The 22,637-nt window shown below is 39.4% G+C and overlaps 1 protein-coding gene and 1 long non-coding RNA gene across 10 annotated transcripts in view; one reads left to right on the top strand and one right to left on the bottom strand.

The window, feature by feature from the left end:
* LOC138735682 (peroxidasin homolog) overlaps nucleotides 1-22,637 on the top strand; it is a 179,359-nt gene that overhangs the window by 90,605 nt on the left and 66,117 nt on the right. For 6 of the 9 annotated variants that reach the window (XR_011339869.1, XR_011339868.1, XR_011339867.1 and 3 more), the window contains exons 4-8: nucleotides 1,984-2,055; nucleotides 3,851-3,922; nucleotides 5,077-5,148; nucleotides 10,648-10,817; nucleotides 14,071-14,188. Coding sequence is in view for 5 of the 9 variants with exons in the window: in XM_069883882.1 (XP_069739983.1) it covers nucleotides 1,984-2,055; nucleotides 3,851-3,922; nucleotides 5,077-5,148; nucleotides 10,648-10,817; nucleotides 14,071-14,188 (504 nt within the window). In the remaining 4 variants the exon portion in view is untranslated. Of the gene's footprint in view, nucleotides 1-1,983; nucleotides 2,056-3,850; nucleotides 3,923-4,056; nucleotides 4,109-5,076; nucleotides 5,149-8,495; nucleotides 8,605-10,647; nucleotides 10,818-13,743; nucleotides 13,968-14,070; nucleotides 14,189-22,637 lie in introns of those variants that run through there. The other 3 variants (XM_069883885.1, XM_069883886.1, XM_069883887.1) reach the window with 3 other exon arrangements.
* LOC138735689 (uncharacterized) overlaps nucleotides 16,974-22,637 on the bottom strand; it is a 49,546-nt gene continuing 43,882 nt past the window's right edge. The window contains exon 5 of the long non-coding RNA XR_011339876.1: nucleotides 16,974-17,359. This is a non-coding gene — a long non-coding RNA (uncharacterized lncRNA). The remainder of the gene's footprint in view (nucleotides 17,360-22,637) is intronic.

Genomic DNA, 22,637 nt, shown 5'->3' with positions numbered 1-22,637 from the left:
TGGAAACTCGTGATCTTAATCTATGAGATCAAAGCTTTATAGTTGTCATATCCATGTGAACTAAAACAGGCACAGGTGAAGTTAAACGGCAAAAACATAGTACTGTGGGTGAAGAAATTTTGAATTGTACATTTTTGAATTGGAGAGATAAAAGGATAAATTATTCCAAAATTTCCAAATACTGGATGAGTATGAAGTGGAAACAGTGGGGGAGGAGCAGTAGAGTGCAGCGTATGCCCATTTGAACAAGAATTCCAATCTATAGCTCAGCCCAGAATGTTGATCACTGTAGAAACCATTATGGTTACATGAAGGGGTAAATGGGGGAAGAATAAGGCCAGTGGGAAGAGAGTAGAAGGGAATTCCTCATTGGGTGAAAGAGTGCTTCTTCATCTCCATGACAAGTTAAATCAATTTACCAGCAGTTACTTTTGATAGAAGAAAGAAAAAGCACCAAAATATCTGGTAAATTTGCACAGGTGGAATGGGAACTGTGCTATCCATTGTAGTTACGGTGAACCACAGCACTTCCCAAGTAGACATGCATAAAATTGCTCTTATGTTGAACATCAGCTGTTGTTACTTTGTTTTAGTTTGGATGTACTCACAAATTAAATACTGTATACGCCAGCATATGGGGCGATCCTCAAAATTTAAAAATGTGGCCACAAAATTAGGGTTGTCTTGTACTCCAGGTCTAAAATCCAAACCTTGACAGCCCCACTGCCATCTTCACCCCCCCCCCCCCCCCCTCCATATCCTAGCCCCATTGCGCCAGCTCTGACTCAAGGGACTGGTCAGGCTCTAGGCACACTCTATCGACTTCCTCGCGCTGACAACCGACTCATCTCCACCTAAGTGTCCCAGGCAGGCCCTCGCCCTACCTTCCCATTGCGCCAGCTCTGACTCAAGGGACTGGTCAGGCTCTAGGCACACTCTATCGACTTCCTCGCGCTGACAACCGACTCATCTCCACCTAAGTGTCCCAGGCAGGCCCTCGCCCTACCTTCCTTGTGCTGACAAAAGAATGTGTGCCCATTGAGGGCCATTGCCCATTCAGCAGGGAAAATCTGCGCATGTCCAGCGAAGTCTCAGAGCTCCCTTGCAGGGGGTCATCAGCCCAGTCCAACTGTTCAGGCTTTAAATGGCCTGCCACAGGAGCCGACAGTGGTTTATTTTAAAATATGCTCATAAAATTAAAACCTTTACAGGGTAAATTTGGTATTAAAATATTGTGATAGCAGCACTCCATTGGTCAGTGGTAAGTGCCAGACTTGAGGGACATCCTATATGAAGGGTATAGTTCAAACCCTACATTTTAGGGGGAAAATCTGGGGGTTTTCCTCCACAGACTCATCTTGTATACCAGCACATACAGTATATACCACTACACAGAATGATCAATGATATTAAGAGTCTGCCACCCAAATGCTTGAAACCACTGAGATAAATGAGTCCAGGAAGCTGCTGCGGTGTATAATAGTGGTCTAATACTAATTAGTGGAATCTGTGGAAGTGTTACATCTTCCAAAGTTCATTGACTCTTCTATTAAAGACAAGGAAAGTAATGGAGAGGTGGTGGTGGTGCACTGTTAGCCAGAATCAGACACACACAAAGGTAAAGACTGTACAACAGGCTTTAATCCACAAAGATTTCCACAGACCCAGACTGGCTGTGGCTGCAGCAACTCTGAGTGAGGCCTCGGGAGGCCAGCGCAGGCTTATATCCCGGAGGGTGATTGACACCCGACCGGGTGGGGCTTGATCTATTCAGGCCGACTGATTGACAGCCGGCCAGGTGTTGTCCTGTCCCCTTACACTCCTGCAGGTACAGAGGTTGCCCTCTGCTGTAGGCCGGCAGTGTACCACCACAGAGGTATGTTCAGAAATTTCACACTGTTGAGTAGCGCAGTTTGCTCATGTTTTGCATCTTGGTGCTGTGACAAGTAAATTATCTTACAAGCTTCTTCCTTTTCTCTTCAGCTACCTTTACAAAAATGAAATCCAAACAATTCAAAAACAAGCTTTTAATGGGTTGGTTTCCCTGGAACAGCTGTAAGTTTATGTTATCATTCTGTATAATAAAAATACATATGTGTAAAAGCCACATGCATTTCATAAATACATGTAAAGTGAATATGCAGTTACAAATGTCATTTATGCCACATGATAATCTGTGTATGATAATGTCTTCACGTCCTTTAGTATAAGTATTCTCCACTCTGATTAAAGTTAGTTTACCTGCTTATCATTGTCCGGTTAAACATTTTTAAGTTACCTGAAGTAAACCAGCTGATCTTACATGACATTACCAATCAACACCCTTGAGTGTAGAGGATGGTGTGATGTTCAGTATTCAAGTATATCCAGTCAAGCAATTCCTGCTTCTCCTTGAATTCAGGCTCACAGACTGTAAGGTTTAGGCTACCAATTTGTGATATCTTTATCAAATTATTCAATTTCATTACAGATATCAAATTAAATGTGCTTTTGAAGTTTCAATGAATATAATTGAAATGAGTCAAAAGTTCAAGAAAGAACAAAATTAAAAATATTTATTCTGACATTCCGAGAGAGATCACTTTTATTTTCTCTTTTGGTTGAAGCAAAGCATGGAGGATTTGTGGTGGCTGAAGTAATGAACTACTGGTGTCAACATGGGCTCTGTATCGCCTATCTCTCTCCTTAATTGGAAGATTGTAGGTTTAAACTCCAGTCCAAGTACTTGACCATAGAATCACCAGCCAGGTGCTGAGGAAGAGCGCCACTATTGTGTTTAATAGAGTCCTCGTCAGCTTTTTCAGAATATTTCCTTTTTATTCATTCACAGGATGAATAAAATGCTTGAAACCACTGAGATAAATGAGTCCAGGAAGCTGCTACGGTGTATAATAGTGGTCTAATACTAATTAGTGGAATTTGTGGAAGTGTTACATCTTCCAAAGTTCATTGACTCTTCTATCAAAGACAGGAAAGTAATGGAGAGGTTGTGGTGCACTGTTAGCCAGAATTAGGCATACACAAAGGTAAAGACTGTACAACAGGCTTTAATCTACAAAGACTTCCACAGATGATCACAACACTTATTGCCATTCCTAACAACTAGAAATTAAAGAGGCAGTTGAGTTTCAATTACATTGTTGGAGATGGAATCACATAAACTTGCCAGATTTCCCTCCCTGAACAATCTGGTAGTTTCCTGTGGCTTCGTGGTAAAAATATATTAATATGTTTCCTTTTTTTTGTTCTGTTTTTTTTTATTCCCCAGCTCCCAGGGTGTGATTTGAACTTGTGTTTATAGGTCAATTATGCCAATGTCCAAATGCTAGTTTAGTAATATAACCATGTGCTACTGTTCCCTTTCTTAAAGGATCTTGTGATACCATTTCAAAGATATGTTCTCAAATATTTGCCTTGGAGTCCAAACTCTCAGAAAGCAATTTGCCTGAACATTTTTCTCATTGTTTTTTTTTTAAACTTTGCCCTACAAAATATTTTGTCAGCTGTGAGAAAATTGAGATGTGAGGTTGTAAAAACACCATCGGATCTTCCATCGATTTGCTCAGGACTACCCAGGTTAAATAGTAGAATTTTTGGTTTGGTTGACTCATCAGAATAGTGAAGAACTGATTTCACACAGTGAAGTTAAAATAAAACTTGATTTATCTTAATTGGCCCTTGAGATTAAGGCTATAAGATTATTTGGATAATCAGATGAACATTGTTAAAAGAAGGCTTTGAAAGGATTCCCATAAAATGGTAGTGAAAGTGATGACTCCCATTGAATAGTTGGACAATGTCATCTCATTTGCTGTAACTTTTCTTATTCAATGTTCTTGTATTCCATCAGGTATCTTCACTTCAATAATATAGAAGTGTTAGAATCTGAAACATTTAGTGATCTTCCTAAACTTGAAAGATTGTAAGTACACTTTTTGATTAAAAATATTCCCTGACGGTTATTTTTAAAGATCATTTTGAAACAGCAGGTTCATTCTTTCTCTGATCTGTTGAATTTGATGTAATTACACGGATAACTGTGTGCATATATTTTAGATATGCTGCTAGAAATCTTCTCTGCTGTTTTGTGGAGAAGATTCTTCTCAAAGTAAGTGTGTTAATATCTTGAGTAAGACAGAAATCTGTCAAAAATGTTTACCTATTATTTGTGTTTAAATAGTGTCTGCCATGTGTAATTGTTTGATTTTTGTGTGATAGAAAGCTCTGGTAAGAGAGTCTTGAACACAAAATCTTGGCTGATGTTCCAGTGCTGTGAAAAGAGAGCAGCACTATTGAAAGTGATGGCTTTCAGATGAGATTTGAAAAGTGGATCTCATCTCACCTTAATGAATGTGAAAGATACGGTGTTACTTTTTTCAAAGACTCTCCTGCGAGTTATCTGGGCATTGTTTAATTCCTGAATTAATTTCACCAATATCGTGTTGATTGTGTGACTTTATTCTGCACAAATGGATAATGGAACTGCATTTGAATAAACATTTCAATAGCTGTAAAATGCTTTGATGGAAGAACGTTGACAGAAAAATCCCTGATATCCAATATTCAAGCAACCAGCAAAAGAAAATAGTGGAAAATATCTAGGTTAAAAAAAAATTGAAGTTTAAAATTGGTGCGCCTCACTGTTAGTTCACCAATCCATGCAACACACTTATCTCAAGCAACCAGAAAATTCACCTACCAATCCCCATAGGTGTCGTATACCAGGGGTTTCACTGTATTTGTAGGAGCTTTTAGTGGCATGGTTAGTGTGGTGGTTAGCGCAATGCTATTACAGTGCCAGCCACCTGGATTCCAATCCGCCAACATCTGTAAGAAGTTTGTATGTTCTCCCTGAGACCTGCTTGGGTTTACCTGGGGTGCTTCGGTTTCCTCCCATGGTGAGTTTCATGGACCGGAAGGGCCTTCTATCATTCAAAATAAAAGAAATAAGCGGAACACTTTGTAAGTCACACTGAATTTTTTACCCTTCTGAACCACATTTGTCTTTTGCCTTTTTAATGTAATACAGTTAATTAAGTATATTTTTAAACAAGTTGTCCGTTTTCATTTTTGTAGATTCTTGCATAACAACAGACTTTCAAGAATACACCCAGGGACCTTCTACCAGCTTGAATCACTGAAAAGACTGTAAGTAACAAAACTTTCACTGATATTGTTGTAAATGTTCAGTGTGCTTATATTCTAGGAAAGTTCTTTGTGCATTGGTTACTCAGATCCCATGATGGACTATTACAAGATGTTTGCTCATTGGGCAGCCATCCACCTTACAAGCTAATGGTGGCTGCAGAGAAATATGTGCAAGTTGTTTGAAAGTTATGATTTAGACTATGCAAGGCACTTTAAAATACCTGTGGATGGGTTAAGAGCAGAGCCCATGTTCAATCCACAGCCATTGATAACGAAAGTGAGATCAGTAGGTGCAAAGAGCTGACAACAATTGAATGAGAGATTTCAGGGAAAGGTGAGGAACAAAATAAGTCTCTCCCGGCCTCCTTTACCTAAAACCCTGATTTAGCGAAACGATTGATTATTCACTGCCATGTTGGAGATTTTGCTTGTTGATCAAAAGGTGCTGGGTGATGTCTCACTCCAAGCACTGAACACAAAAACCTAGCCTAGTGCTCCAGTTCTGTCAGAGTTGGTGAATTTTCAGATGATATGACAAACCCAAATGGTGAATCACATTTGGTGCTCTACAATCCTGACTGTATTTGGAAAAATACTGTACATCATTAGCACGAAAAGTGCAATACGATGTCCCGAGGTTGTTTAAAAACTTCCTTCTTTCCACGGTAGTTCTCGTTCTTCACATTGTAATTGTTATTTACTTTGCTCCACAAGGCCGATGGGGTTAGCGTAGTGCTTAGACATTGTTACAGTGCCAGCGACTGGGGGGTGAATTTTTTACTGTCTCTAAGGAGTTTGCATACACTCCCTGTATCTGTGTTGGTTTCCTCTGGGTGCTCCGGTCGTCTCCTACCCTTCAAAACATCTTGGGTTCATGGACCGAAAGGGCCTGTTACTATACTGCATGTCGAAATTTAAAATTTTGGGGATCATTAGAAAGCAAATGGAATGGCAGGAGTTTAGGTTTGGCAGGGTTTCCATGAGTTTCTGTTAACTTCCACTAGTTACCTCGGGAAGGAGTCACGTGATGGAGTAGTGGCCGGTCGGGGAACTCCAGCCCTCTCCGGAAAAAAAAAACAGAGAAAACATAAAGGCACAAACGCAAAAATTAAAATAAAGTGAAAGTCAAGGCGGGAAGAAAATGGCAACGGAGAAAGAAAAGTCAAAAGCAACGGGAAGAAGAGAAGAAGAAAAGACATCGGAAGAAGAAGGTGAAGGCCTTACCTGTCCGAGGAGCCCCACCGTGGAGAGAGAAGCCCGCTCCCTCAGGTCTGTCGAAGTCCCGAGCTCGGGACTACAAAAATGGCTCGCGGAGCCAAGCAAAAGTGTGCAACCGCGCATGCACGACTCCTCGTGCATGCGCAGTGCGCAAGACAAAAAAAACTGACGGGAGGGGGACCAGGTGAGGAGTCGATCTCCACAGATGAAATTGACAACCACAACACAGCAGCAAGAGGAGAACATAGAAAACAACGAGAACAAGTAAAAGGAAATCAAAGAAACAACAGATGACCAACCCAGAGGAAGAAGAAGAGGAAGAACACAGAGAAATGGAAGAAGAAGGGAAGGGCAAGTACATGGATATTTTTTTTTAAAGAATACACTAGTTACCTCAAGAGAAGATCTGGAAAGGTTCTGTGGGAGCTTTGTCCTATTGATTTCAATTGCAGAAAAGTGAAGTCTGAAACTGTGGAGCTGCTTTAGCAAGTCACTTCATAAGAGACTTCAGCATAAAAATCTAGGCTGACTCTCCATTATTTTCGGGCGAAGGTCTCTCCAGTTTTACTCAGGTGATCAGAAAAGAGCCCATAGCATTTTTCAAAGAAATGCAGACTAGATTGTCCATCATTCCTGGTCAATATTTGATCCTTGATCAATATCACATAATTGTCAAATTGCTGTTTATGGGAGCTTGTACATTTGATGCCACATTTTGTATACTTTGAATGTATGCCATTTTCCCTCAAGTGCTGCAACCTGACCTGAGTCAAAAGTTTTGAGTGCAAGTTAGTCTTTTTTCGCCCTTGGGTGCTTTTCCCCACACTGTTCTCAAGCAGTATAGCTGAAAACTCCAGGAGCCATTGAATATCCTGGTACAAATCTAGTAAATAGCAGGATATCTACATTTCTTTTCACTGAAATTTACAAGAGCATTTAATGGGCTTTCATATCTTTCTTTTAAGCTGATTCCAGCTCCCTGGTCTCCATGAGTTAGTTTGTTATATTTACACTGCTAAATCCAATCAGACTCTGATGCAAAGAGTTGGTTTTATGTCTGCCCTCATTTCAGGTATCCCGTGGTTCGTGTCAGCAAAATATATGGGGCACGACCATGTAGCCTGTTTGCCAGGATCATCCAAGACCAACAGAGTGGTACCATAAAAGGAATAGAAGACTTTAATAGCAACAGAACCATCATCATTTCCTTTCATTAGTTATTCAATTCTTATTTAACCTAATTGGTCCTAATATATTCATTATCTGCTCCAGAAAGGAAACAACTGCTCTGTTTTTCAAAGCATGTTGAGATTTGGTGATAAGATCATATGGGAAAAGTGTAACTAGTCTTCTTTGCGAATCAAACTGTTATCTGCCTCTGACAGAAAAGCTTGTAAATGCTGGTCAGTGATTCCAACCCATCCGTTTGGGGAAACAAACGATTCTCAATGTATCGCAAAAAATTGCAAAGCTCGGTTAATTTATTTTCTCATATTGTATTTCCACTTGTTATTCTATTAAATTAAGCAATGAATATATTGTCTTTTTTTAAAAATTTTGTTGACAAGATGTTTGTCACTGCCAAGGTTAGAATCTATTCCTAATCCTTTATTGTCCTTAAGAAAGTCATGATGTGCTACGAGCTTGAACTGTTATGTGATATAATCTATAATATGCATGGCTATTTTGTTTGAGAGAAATATTATAAACATTGCATATTCTAGGTGAACAAATCATTTGCTGAATTGTGAATCTTGACATTTAATCTAGTTTGTGGTTTTAAATATATTTCTCCAGAATAACTTGTGTTAATTCATTGCTACAACTTTTAAATGTTAAGTAACTTTAGTAATCAACTAAAATGAAAGTTTTGGCTGGAGAATGGTTTCTACAGAAGGGCGACTGATTACTTGTATTTAAGATTAAAAGAGAGGCAACTTTTTCAACAGACATGAATTTTAGTTGAGGTTGTAGAATACTTCAAAAATTCAGAATAAGATTGAATAAGTTATTCTGTAAAATAAATTTCTATCATTAAAACCACATTTCCAGACTAAACTGTCATATTAATTTCTAACCATATTAATTATTTAGCTTGAAGAAATATTTGGCCTCACATGCATAAAATGGATAGGCGCAAAACCTCCAAAAATAAGTTCAAGATGACAGCCAAATTTCTGCAGAAGATGGCAAGAATCATATCAGCATTTTGAGAAGATGGATCGCTTCATGATGGGAGTTGAGTTTGGTTTTCACTTTCAATGCTCCAGTTCTGATGAAAGAACATAAAAACATAAGAAATAGGAGCAGGACTCAGCCATCCGGCCTGTTGAGCCTGCTCCGCCATTTGATGTGATCATGACTGATCTGATGAGAGGCTCATCTTCACTTACCTGCCTTTTTCCAATATCCCTTAATTCCCTTACAATAAGAAATTTATTCAACCTTGACTTAAATATATTTACTGAGGTCACCTCCACTGCTTCAGTGGGCACAGATTCACCAGCCTTTGGAAAAGGTCCATCCTCATCTCTGTCTTAAATTGACTACCCTAAATCTAGAGACTATGTCCCTGAGTTCTGGTCTTCCCTACCAATGAAAACATCTTGCCTACCACAATCTTATCTCTGCCTTTCATAATTTTATGTTTCTATATGATTCCATCTCATTCTTCTAAATTCCAGTCCCTTCATCCCTGGAATCAACCTGGTGAACCTCATCTGCACCATCTCCAAAGTCCGTACATCCTTCCTCAAGTAAGGAGATGAGAACTGCACGTAGTACTCCAGATATGGTCTCACCAGTACTTTGGACAGTGCAGTATATCCTCCTTGCTCTTAAATTCAATCCCACTAGCAATGAAGGCCAATATTCTCCCTGCCTTCTTGATAGCCTGCTGCACCCAAAATCCAAGACAGCATGTTTCCTTGTAGATACAGAAACATGCTGTTCAAAAAAGCAATCCTGCATGCATTCTATTCGACCAACCTGATACACCCAATCTATGTGCATGTTATAGTCCCCCATGCTAACTGCTGTTCCATCTTTGCATACCTCGGATATTTCTTGGTTTAATGCCTGTGCTACTCTAATGTTATTTTTTGGGAGGCCTATACATGACTTTTTTTTCCCATTACTGTTCCTAATCTCTACAAAAATGGACTCAACATTTTTCTCCTTAGATCTTACATCATCTTTCAATATTGCCCTGATCTTATCCCTATGAGCGCTACCCCACCTTCCTTCCTGCCTATCCTTCCTTAGTTCCTGATATCCTTGGATATTTAATTCTCAATCCTCTCCATCCTGCAACCACGTTTCTGTAATGGCCCCTTGTACTGATTTGTGCCACAAAGTTTGCTGACCTTGTTTCAAATACTACAGGGATTCAGATAAAGTGCCCTTTTACCCATTGTGCTTTTAAAATCTGGTAATCTTTGCTTCTTTTGCATTTGAATTTATCTGTCCACACTTTTTTACTTTCCTCCATCCCTCTCCAATCTGTTGAATCCACCCCCCTACTATTTAGCTTGAAGCCCCTGCCCGCAGTTCTAGTTATGTTTGTTCACCAAGAATGCTACCCTTGTTTCTCTCCCCACTGATATTCCCTGACTTACTGTTTCTAAAGGTCTGTTTGCATTAAAAGGCTGAAGTGCTTCTGAATTTGAAGATTTTAATTTAATGGTTTCTTTTCCACTTGTCGAACATGATTTTGTAAGGATTGCAATCAAGTTGGCTCCTGGCTTGAAGCTAGATAGATTAACAAAGACATCAAATGCTCCAGTAATCTAAGTGGCTCGTTCAGCTTTTCCATCACTTTTGGAGAGTGTTCTGAGCCATTTTGTTAATGTGACTCAGCCCATAAAGCAGTGCAAATATCATTACAACATGATCATTGCTAATCATCTAAAATAGTTATTTGAATTGTGCATTGTTGAGTATCTGTTAGTTGAAGGATCTTTAGGGAATAGTAATCATAACACGATGGAATTTAATATCAAAAAGAACATGGTTTCATTCAATCTGAAACCCGACTTAAATTTGAGTAAAGCAAACTCTAGGCATGATGTGTAAGATCAAACTTAATTAATATAAATGACAGTAACACCATAAAGGCTAAAGTTTGAATGCTTTGTTTATTCGTCAGAGTTGCTGAATCCTTCTGGATGTTTTATAAAAATTGATTTTATTCTAAAATGAATACACCCTTGTAAGTTAATGAACATATTTTGCCACAAAGTTTGCATGCATAAATATTTCAGTGGTAATTTTGTTTTGCAGTCGCTTAGATTCCAATTCCCTGATCTGTGATTGTGAACTGATGTGGCTGGCAGAACTGCTGAAGAAATATGCTGAACATGGTAACGCCCAGACAGCTGCCACCTGCGAACATCCCAGAAGGCTGCAGGGACGCTCAGTGACAACTGTAACAGTACAAGAGTTCAATTGCGGTAAAGTTGAATTAAAGTGTCGCAATTATTTCATTCTTTTACAAAGTAAACTTGTTCTTTCCCCATCACTTTTCATGAGTGGTCAGGGGGCATTTAGAGGAAGCACGACAAATGGATAAGGTTTGGAACGCAGCAAGGGAAGAAAACCAATCGGGAAGTTTGCCCAATACTGCAACCGCGAACAAATCGTTTGAGGAAAGTGTATCCTGGTGTCAGTGGAACAGAGCAGGAGACTCAGTTTCTCACGAAGGTGAGGGGAAGCATAACTGACAGCAGCAAAATCTTGAGCTACCACGTGAATGATTCCAAGCTCCTTGATAAAGACAGAAGGGAAAGTGACATTAATTTTCAATAGGCTTGAAAAAGAATCTCCGTACCCCTAACAAGTTTTCAAACACAAAATAAATAGCTGGGTGTATCTGCATTGACAATGGTGCTCAAGGCATTTAGTTAAGTCGAAGATGTGCCTAACTTGATGTCAAACCAAAGGACCTTTCATTATCAATTTGCCACTTGCGTCTGTTCTGGGAGACACCTCGTATTAACCACTGGATTGATAAGATGGTCATTCGAATGTGAGGCTCTTTGTGAGATGGTTTTCAGATTTATTGTCAGAGTACATGCATGACATCATGTACAGCCCTGAGATTTTTCCTACAGGCAAGGCAGAATTACCACTTATTGGTAGCGGGGAAAAAAAACTGAACACAATGTACACATGTAAACAAATAAAAAAAGTGAACAACTGACTATGCAATTCAGAGAGGAAAAAAACCCAATAAAGTGCAAGAGTCCTTAAATGAGTCCCTGATTGAGTTTGTTGTTGAAGAGTCTGATTGAGTTTGTTGTTGAGGAGTCTGATGGTGGAGGGGAAGCAGCTGTTCCTGAAACTGGTGGTGTGAGTCTTGTGGCACCTTTACCTCTTTCCTGATGGCAGTAGGGAGAACAGAGAGTGTGCTGGGTGGTGTGGATCCTTGATGATTGCTGCTTCTCTCCGACAGCAGAATTTCCTGTAGATGGTCTCTACGGTGGAGAGGATTTTGCCTGTAATGTTCTGGGCTGTGTCCACTACCTTTTGCAGGGCTTTACTATAAGGAGTATTGGTTGTCCCCCACACCACTTTCCATCAAATTTCTGCAGAAATTTGCCAGGGATTCCGATGTCATACCAAACCTCTGCAAACTCCTGAGGAAGTAGAGATTTATGATGTAAGATTGAAGAAAAAGAATACATCAACAGGGATGTATGAAGGGCTGGTCCAACTACCAGTGTTGTTCACAGTGGAAAAGAAAAGAATCCGGGCACAGATGAATTTTGAGAAGTAAAGCAGTCAATGCATGGGATGAGGCAGTGGAGCATTCTGGCGATTAAAAAGTTTGTTGGGTTATTTTAATTAATGTTTTTCTCATTTGCTGACTTGTTCATTCTTGTTGTATGTCATTTTGGAATCCACAGAACCATAGAACGTAACAGCACTTGGGGCCGAACTATCTTTCCACCTAGTCCCATTGACCTGCACCCAGTCCATTGCCCTCAATTCTTCTCCCATCAATGTACCTGTCCAAATCCTTCTTAAAGATTAAAATTGAGCCCGTATACACCACTTCAGTTGGCAGCACGTTCCATATTCCCACTGCTCTCTGTAAAGACGTCCCCCTAAACTTTTCTATTTTCACTCTTAATCCATGTCCTCTGGTTTGTATCTCACCTACCCTCAGTGGAAAAAGCCTATCAACATTTACTTTATACCCTTTCTTAATTTTAAATACCTCTATCAAATCTCATCTCATCCTTCTACACATCCTGTGAAAAAAAGGTCCTAACATTTTTAACCATTCACTATAACTCAGTTCCTGAAGTCTGGGCAACATGAGGTTACGCATGATACAATATAATTGGTTACACAGGCTATACATCACACCCCAAAAGTTAAATAAATGGCACCCAACAGTATCAGACAGATGTTTTCGCTGTAAAAAGGAAACGGGAACAACAATACATGCAATTTGGACATGAGAGAAAGTGAAATAATTTTGGGAAGATCTAAACCAGATATTAAATAAAATCACAAAAAGCAATATACCAAGAAACCCAGAGATCTTCCTCCTAAGTTATATAAGAAATAAAGAATTTGGACTCGATTTGGATGGAGCACAAAAAAGATTTATTATGATAGCCCTAGCTGTAGCAAAAAAATGTATTATGTCAACCTGGAAATTAGAAGACAACCTGAGAATACAGCAATGGTACATAGAAATAAATAAATGTATTCCATTAGAAAAAATAACATATAATTTAAGAAATAACATCACAATATTCGAACAAATATGGGAACCATACATGAAACACAATAGAGAAATCCTACCACGGACCTCCACCACCTAAAATGACAGAAGGAGAAGACAACGAAATGAACTGACTCAGTATGTAAAAGTAGATGACACAATTTTCTTGTTTATTTTTATTAAGTGATGGCATTGTTTAACGGGTTTAATGTATCTTATAGATTGAACTTTGAATAAATGGGAAGGGGGGTTGAGGGAGGGAGGGAAGGGAGGGTGGGAAAAAGGGGAGAAGATGACACTGTATATATTCAAGAGAAAAATGTCTGTATGTATTTTGGTCAGTATGGTTTATAGTGTGAAAAATAAATATTTTTTTTTAAAGTCTGGGCAACATCCTAGTAAATTTTTTTCTTCTTCTTTCTCTTTTGGCCCAAGCTAATCTCTCATACAGAGTGCAATTTTAATGTTTAGCTGCTGACTCTCTGACATAAAGCAAGCCCCCGAACTATACATGTCCCCATTTAAATGTTGTGTGGTGAGAGAAGTTTTCAGGTTGTAAATTTGAGACAGGATAGAGAGAAATGGATTAGGCTTGAAGATCTGGTTTCTTTTGAAGGATGCCACGCCGGGCATTGAAGTCGGATTTCAGCCTACGTTACGTGCTGAAATCATGTGCTTGCCAAAGCAACTGCCTCATTCTGATGTGAAATTGCTCTCGGCTGAGGACAGCACTATATCCTCTGAAAGCTACCTAAAAATGTTCTGAGTGCCTGCGATAGCTCTGCCAGTGTCAGATATTGATAGAATATACAATTCTCGGTAGATCCATGAGAGAAGATTGATTATTTTAGGCAGATCTTTCCAGGTATGCTCAACCTTAACTAGTCTTAATCATTAAAATGATTCCTGTTGCTTTTCCTGACACAGAGAAGCAATTTTGACTCACTGCTACCCTTGCTTCTTTATAGAGAGGCCTCGTATCACTTCTGAGCCACAAGATGTAGATGTTACTTTGGGAAATACAGTCTACTTCACCTGCCGAGCAGAGGGAAATCCTAAACCCAACATCATCTGGTTGCATAATAAGTGAGTACCTTCAAGAGAGAATGTGACACCAGATTGGAGTAGAACCATTACAAATGCCGAGCAAAAAAATTACTTCCCGGAAAGACTGCAAAAAATTATAATAGACACAAAGTGAAATTCTGGAGAAGAGAAACCTCCTTGCAATTTGTTGTGAATTTGAAAATCGGCTCAATGTGGTGAGGGTAAAATACAAAAGTTTGCAGACACTGTGACTGAAGTAAAATCACAATAACTCCCCGCCCCCACCACTTTGTTCGGGCACCTGCCTACATTTTACTCATATTTTGATGAAGGCCTCAAGCCTGAAACATTTTATATTTGCTATATAATGTACACTGTTCCCTGCGGAGTTTCTCCAGTGTTGTGTTTTGACTTACTGTGGTGAAGAGCCTTCAGTTTTGGGTGTTTCACCATTCATTGGGAAATTCAACTCCTGATTCTTTGGCTGAAGTTTCAATTGTCCCAACCTCTTGGATCAGGTGTAAAATTTCCTCAAATCTTATTAACAGGTGTGCAGCACCTAAAATTAATCTCTGGCTTGACTTTTAATCTCACTTACCTGCAAAATAGTCGTTCTAATTTACTCACATAGCATGTTGGGTCAAAAAGGTTGGCTGAACTTGCATTCTTAATCCTTGCTGATATTGATGACTTCTTGTGACCTTAACTCCATCTGCTCCGTCTTTACTGCTGTGCCCATGGTGATCAGTATCTTGGTTGCTCTCAAATGCAGTGGCCCCACATCATTCACTCAGGCATCTATTTGCTGATCTCTGCCACATTTCAGTTTGCTATTTAAAGAGAGCTTGCAAAATCTATAAGGACCCCTGCCACCAGCACAAAACATCTTCTAGCTACTCCCATTGTGAAGGAGATACAGAAATATTAGAGCCAGATCTACCAGGCTGAGGAACAGCTTTTTCCCATAGGTAGTGAGGCTACTGAGTGGCTGCTAAACTGTGAAAACAACTCCCTGTGACTCTACTATTTATTAATTATATTTATTTTTAATGTATGTATTTAAGACATTTATAGGTTCTGTGTATATGTATCGTTTGTACGTGTTTTAGGTCTTTGTGTTTTTGCACTGTGGACTGGAGAGCACTGTTTCGTCAGGATGTACTGTTATAATCAGATGATAAATAAACTTTGAACTTGTTCTTCCATTCGTTGTGGCCATGTTAAAGAGTCACACCTCTCTATAGCTGGAAGAGTACAGCTTGTATTTTGACAGGTCCACTTAAAAACATATGGCATAGATCACAGCTTCCAGGCCAAATACTGCAGATGTAACTCCTTGCAGTAATGCTCAATGGAAAAGGCTGAGCTGACAAAGCATGGCATTATATATCGAAATTGAGCAACGTGGTCATCTGAATCTCACAATAGAAGATCTCAACCTTTGTGTGGCTTTCAAAAATTACTAGGATTATTATCAATATTGTACTAGCACAGTTAAAAGATGGCAAAGCTGCCTCTAGGCTCATGCATTTGATGGATAATGGCCTTTCATCTTGATTTCAATTGGTCTAATTTCTTTCTGAACTATGGAGATGATGCCCTTTTCATTGTAATCTGGAAGGTTTGGTCAGGTACATTAAATCCACTAAATTTTCAAAGTCTAAATTCCTTGTTTGGATTGGTACATATTTTGTTGTTGAAAGAGGAATGGAAGCTATATTAGATCGAAGAGGTGGTGATCTGTGAATCAAGGGAGCAGCAGTATCGATCTGAAATAAATAAAATATCATATGAGTCTGAAAATGTTGTATTAAAAGATTGACTGCAAGATAAGATGATGCGAGGTTTAATGGTTTTGCACAAGTGTTCTGGAGCATAGGTGACAAACAGCCAGCTGAATTCATCATACCAGAGAACACAAACTGGGGCATTAGTTTTGAGAAGGTTGAAGTGTTGGGGAGAAATGGAAAAGCATAATGTTATCAAAATTGGAAAGACTTTTTTGCAATAGAAAAGATTTTAATTTTCGAAGTGTAATCTTAGTCAAGCAGAGCTTTGTGGTCATACAAAGTCCACCTCAAGTCTGCAGAGGTAATTGGAGTCGGTTGATTGTTTGCAGAGCTGCTTATTAACTTGGAGGATGTTCTGGCGATTCACATTAGGAAGTTGTGGTTTATGTTAAAGTCAACTAAAGAGCTTCTCAATGCCCTTTTAAACATTGCTACTGATTTCTTAAAAGAATTAGTTTAATGAATAATTGTATATGGCTATATTATTGAAAACATTCTACAAACAATTGATACCATGAGGACCTCATCCTTTTAATGGACACTTGCCTTGTAGAATTGTTACAAATGGCAAAAAGGCAAACAAACATACATTTCTCAAATGTCTGTTACTGTTTGAGTTAGAACAGCAGATTAATTATTTGCTAAATCTTACTGTATTTGGTTAGACACATTTACCTTGGCAATAAGCTAATTGTTACATTTTAATTGGATACAAATTGCTTTGAACAACCTGAGGGAGATAAGGTGCTGCAAAAATTTTCAGGGACAAGAGATAATGGTTGCTAAGCAACTCCTTTGGTTTAATTTATTTAACTGCTTGCCTTTTTGAACCATATCATTGCCTGTTAAAATTAGATTCCAGTGATAAATAGTTGATTGTTTGTGAGCCAACAATAATAATACATTTCAATGCAAAATGTTACAAAGAAAGAATTTCCATTAATACAGCCTCAGAACAGCCCAAGTACTTATCGAAATATAGTTGCCTTCTAAGGCAGCCGAGATGCATACATTAATTAGAGTCTTATAAATGTTTTTCAACGTTCATTTACAGTTCTCTCCATAATATTTGCCTCTGTGCTTCTCAATTTTACATTTGTAATCAAACAATTCTCGTGATTTAAAAAGTGGACATTCCAGATTTTATTCAAGGTGATTTGTAGACATTTTGGTTTGACCATGCAGAAATCACAACACTTTTTATACATAGTTCCCTCATTTCAGGGCACCATAATGTTTGGGACATTTGGCTTCACAGGTGTTCGTGATTACTCAGGTATGTTTAATTGCTTCACTGGAGCAGGTATAAGAGAGTTAGACTTGCTTCTCAGCTTTTGATCACCTTTGGAGACTGTAGTTGCCAATTTTCAACATGAAGACCAGAGTTGCGCCAATGAAAGTCAAAGAAGCCATTATGAGGCTGAAAAATAAGAATAAAACAAGAATAAAACAGTAAGTGACGTTGCCCAAAACTTAGGATTGCCAAAATAAACTGTTTAGAATATATCATTAAGAAAAAAGAGCATATTGGTGAACTCTGTAATCACAAAGGGACTGATATTCCAAGGAAGACCTCTACTGCTGACAGAAGAATTCTCATCATTATGAAGAAAAATCTCCAAACACCTGTCCAACAGATCAAAAACACTCTTCAAGAGGCAGGTGTGGATGTGTTAATGACTACTGTCTGCAGAAGACTCCATGAACAGAAATACAGAGGTTACAGTTTGCCAAGAAGTATTTAAAAGAGCCTACAGAATTCTGGACAAAGGCCTTGTAGACAGATGAGACCAAGATTAACCTGTATCAGACAGATGGCAAGGGCAAATGTGAAGGTGTGAAGGAACTCCGCAAGATCCAAAGCCAACCACCTCATCTGTGAAACATGGTGGTTGGGGTGTTATGGCCTGGGCATGAATGGTTGCCACAGGTACTGACACACTTATCTTAATTGAAGATATAACTATTGATGGCAGGATAAAAATGAATTCTGAGGTACATAGAAAAATCTTATCTGCTCAAGTTCGAGTAAATGACTCCAAACTCGTTTGTTGACTTTTCATTCTAAAGTAAGACAATAATCCCAAACATACTGCTAAAGCAACAAAGGAGGTTTCTCAATTTTTTTAAAACTGGAAAATTCTTGAATGGCCAAGTCAGTCACCCAACCTAAATCCAATTGAGTATGCCTTCCATGTGCTGAAGAGAAAACTGAAGGCAGTGGTTCCCAACCTTTTTCTTTCCACTCACAAAAGTAATCCCTATGCCATAGGTGCTCTGTGATTAGTAAGGGATTACTTAAGGTGGTATGTGGGTGGAAAGAAAAAGTTTGAAAACCACTGTTGTAATTGTACCTAATTGACTCATTATGTGCACGGTTTCATATATATCTTTGGCTTGGCTTCGCGGACGAAGATTTATGGAGGGGGTAAAAAGTCCACGTCAGCTGCAGGCTCGTTTGTGGCTGACAAGTCCGATGCGGGACAGGCAGACACGATTGCAGCGGTTGCAGGGGAAAATTGGTTGGTTGGGGTTGGGTGTTGGGTTTTTCCTCCTTTGCCTTTTGTCAGTGAGGTGGGCTCTGCGGTCTTCTTCAAAGGAGGTTGCTGCCCGCCAAACTGTGAGGCGCCAAGATGCACGGTTTGAGGCGTTATCAGCCCACTGGTGGTGGTCAATGTGGCAGGCACCAAGAGATTTCTTTAGGCAGTCCTTGTACCTTTTCTTTGGTGCACCTCTGTCACGGTGGCCAGTGGAGAGCTCGCCATATAACACGATCTTGGGAAGGCGATGGTCCTCCATTCTGGAGACGTGACCCATCCAGCGCAGCTGGATCTTCAGCAGCGTGGACTCGATGCTGTCGACCTCTGCCATCTCGAGTACTTCGACGTTAGGGGTGTAAGCGCTCCAATGGATGTTGAGGATGGAGCGGAGACAACGCTGGTGGAAGCGTTCTAGGAGCCGTAGGTGGTGCCGGTAGAGGACCCATGATTCGGAGCCGAACAGGAGTGTGGGTATGACAACGGCTCTGTATACGCTTATCTTTGTGAGGTTTTTCAGTTGGTTGTTTTTCCAGACTCTCTTGTGTAGTCTTCCAAAGGCGCTATTTGCCTTGGCGAGTCTGTTGTCTATCTCATTGTCGATCCTTGCATCTGATGAAATGGTGCAGCCGAGATAGGTAAACTGGTTGACCGTTTTGAGTTTTGTGTGCCCGATGGAGATGTGGGGGGGCTGGTAGTCATGGTGGGGAGCTGGCTGATGGAGGACCTCAGTTTTCTTCAGGCTGACTTCCAGGCCAAACATTTTGGCAGTTTCCGCAAAGCAGGACGTCAAGCGCTGAAGAGCTGGCTCTGAATGGGCAACTAAAGCGGCATCGTCTGCAAAGAGTAGTTCACGGACAAGTTTCTCTTGTGTCTTGGTGTGAGCTTGCAGGCGCCTCAGATTGAAGAGACTGCCATCCGTGCGGTACCGGATGTAAACAGCGTCTTCATTGTTGGGGTCTTTCATGGCTTGGTTCAGCATCATGCTGAAGAAGATTGAAAAGAGGGTTGGTGCGAGAACACAGCCTTGCTTCACGCCATTGTTAATGGCTCATTTCTGTATCTGACCCGACCTTGTTGGCTCTCCATTGCAGGCAAAATCTTCGCTAGGATTCTACTAAATAGAATAATACCTAGTGTCGCCGAGAATATTCTCCCAGAATCACAGTGCGGCTTTCGCGCAAACAGAGGAACCACTGACATGGTCTTTGCCCTCAGACAGCTCCAAGAAAAGTGCAGAGAACAAAACAAAGGACTCTACATCACCTTTGTTGACCTCACCAAAGCCTTCGACACCGTGAGCAGGAAAGGGCTTTGGCAAATACTAGAGCGCATCGGATGTCCCCCAAAGTTCCTCAACATGATTATCCAACTGCACGGTTTCATAACTCCAAAGGAAATGGACCAATGACAATTTTTCTCAAGCAAAATATTTCATTAACAATTGGGTCTAGAGAAGTGATTCTCAACCTTCCCTTCCCACTCACATGCCACCTTAAACAATCCCTCACTAATCAAAGAGCACCGATGGTATAGGGATTACTTAAAGTGGTATGTAAGTGGAAAGAAAAAGATTGAGAACCACTGGCTTAAGGGGACAAGCTCTCAAAACAAGAAGGAGCTAAAGATGGCTCCAGTAGAGGCCTGGCAGACCATCATCAGAAAGATACTCAGTATGTGGTGATGTCTATGAATCACCGATTTCAAAGAGTGATTGAATGCAAGGGATATGCAACAAAGTACTAAACATAACTACTTAAATATACACTGTGTCCCAAAAAGTGCTGTAGTTTCTACCTGGTCAAACCAAAATGTATATAAATAACCTTGAATAAAATCTGGCATGTGCGCTTTAATCGCATGTGAATTGTTTGATTACAAATTTAAAACTGTGAAGCATACGGGCAAATAAAGGAAAACACTGTCTTTGTCGCAAACATTATGCAGGGCCCTGTGTATGGATTCTGAAGGATCTGATTAGTCCGTATGGGGCAGAAGGTATTACCAGGTGTGGTGAGCTGGTGGGTAGTTTGTGAAATGGCATGCTCCTTCTAATGTTTACACTAGGCTTTGTGTGTTCTGGATAAAGATTGTCAATTAATTCTGCAAATGTTCCAGCTCTTCTTTGAGTAATCATGGGCCAGGGTTGTCTTGAGTTGGTGGAATTGTTCCAAGGAGAAGGTTTTGAGAACATCCTTGTTTCATTTTCTCTGTCCACAAGTGATCTTGGGTAACCTTCTAGCTAGCACTCCCTGTTTGGCCTTGAATCCATCCAGATAGGGTGAAGCTTGCTAAAACACAATTTTTTTGAAAGTGTATTGAAACTGAATAACACTGCTGCTTCTGTGATTATAAAATATTATAAATTATATTATGGGAGATACAACAAGTAAATCATTTTATTACTAATTATATATAAAGACAATAAGAAAGTACTATGCCCTGCCACAACTTTTGTGCTCTGACAATTTTGCACAGCTTTAAGCTCTGAAGCAATATAATATTAACTCCCATGTAACAAGCTCTAACTCCAATTCTGGACACAACTCAATCTTGCAATGGCCTATGACTGGAAAGGTTGATGGAACCAGTCCACTGTTTCTTTCTAAAAATCAAGTATTCTCCAAAACCCAGAAGTAAAACACAAAAGTCTGCAGACACCATGATTGGAGAAATTCAGCAGGTCGAATAGTGTACTTTATATAGAAAATATAATGATACATAACCAAAATTTTGGCTTTAGCCTGCACATACCTACATTTTGCTCATGCTGTGATGAAGGGCTCAAACCTGAATTGTTGGTTTTTATCATTGCTATATAAGGGACACTGTTTGACCAGCTGAGTTTCTCCAGCATTGTGTTTTTACTATTCTATTAACCCAGGGATTGGCAAAGTGGTCTATATTAATAGGGCTATCCAAGGGGTCAATAAATGTCTAGGCTATAGGGAAATTTATAATTGTTATTTATTTATTTTACATGTTTGGGGATCGATGAAGGATCAAGGATGAAGAGGTCAATGGTTTAAAAAGTCTGCCAATCCCTGAACTAACCCCTACTTCTATAATAAAAATAATCCTAGTACCAATTGTTTGAACAACCCATCCCTCTGTCGTTACTCCTTCTGTGCCCATTATCATCTTTGCATGCTTTTCAGTAAAGAGCGGTTCTGTAATTATCAGCCCCTTTAAAAAGTTCCCACTCTGCAGAGTGGAGTCTGTGGAGAAAGCAGCTAAATGCACCTGATATCTTTGGGTAAAACTTGTCTGTGAATGTAAAGGGCTTTTTCCTCATCGCTTGCTGGTGGCAAAAGCACCTCACATTTCTATTCAAGTACATTTCCCCTTTTACACAGTTAGTAATATCCCCTCAGAATTATTATATTTTGGAATTTATATATTTTGATTGGTGATGATTTAAACTTGAAAGGGAACATTTCTTTGCAGATTACTCCTCAATTAACATTTTTACAGGAAGAAATACAAACTCAGCTATCAGATAATGCTCAAGTTAATTATAACTATTCCCTTTCAGAATGTCATTGAAAACAACTTGCTAATAAGGCTATTGAAACATTCATGCAGTTACATTATACTTTTTACACTCAATCCAATAAATGCCAATATCCTGGAAAAAGCAAGTCTTTTCTTTCATTTTTGTTTTTCCCCTTTAAAGAAAATTTAACTTTTACAGCAATTTTGTTTAAGTGCAACTTATTTTATTATTCTCCTTTTGCCTTCCTTGAAGTAAACCATAAACATTAAGAATAGGAAACAGACCTGGTTCATCAAACCAATGTATTACAATTTTTGCACAGCCAGTATTTGGTAAGTGATGTCCATTGATTTAGTGTCAGTTTAATAAGCCTCCTTTCAAAAGTTTTAACATCTGCCATGTGAGGCAACTAAAATTGATTCTTGTGTTTTTACTGTGACATCAATCAAATATAAGCAATGTATGGCCTGTCATGTTTTATTCTCAATGCACCAGAACACCCTGACCACCTATTAATTCATAATAGGATTTCTTTGGGTTTGCAATTCATGCTATAATTAACTATTTTAAAACCATTCCCCCTTGATTATCTTTCCCAAATATTTTAAGGTTTTCCAGTTTCCTTGATCGTCATATCTGTAAGGCACAAAATGTGTTCACTTTTG

This window comes from Narcine bancroftii, chromosome 6 (genome assembly GCF_036971445.1).
Source record: "Narcine bancroftii isolate sNarBan1 chromosome 6, sNarBan1.hap1, whole genome shotgun sequence".
Taxonomy (NCBI): Eukaryota; Metazoa; Chordata; class Chondrichthyes; order Torpediniformes; family Narcinidae; genus Narcine; species Narcine bancroftii.
Note: the sequence above shows the minus strand (reverse complement) of the source record. Positions and strands in the feature narration are given on the sequence as shown.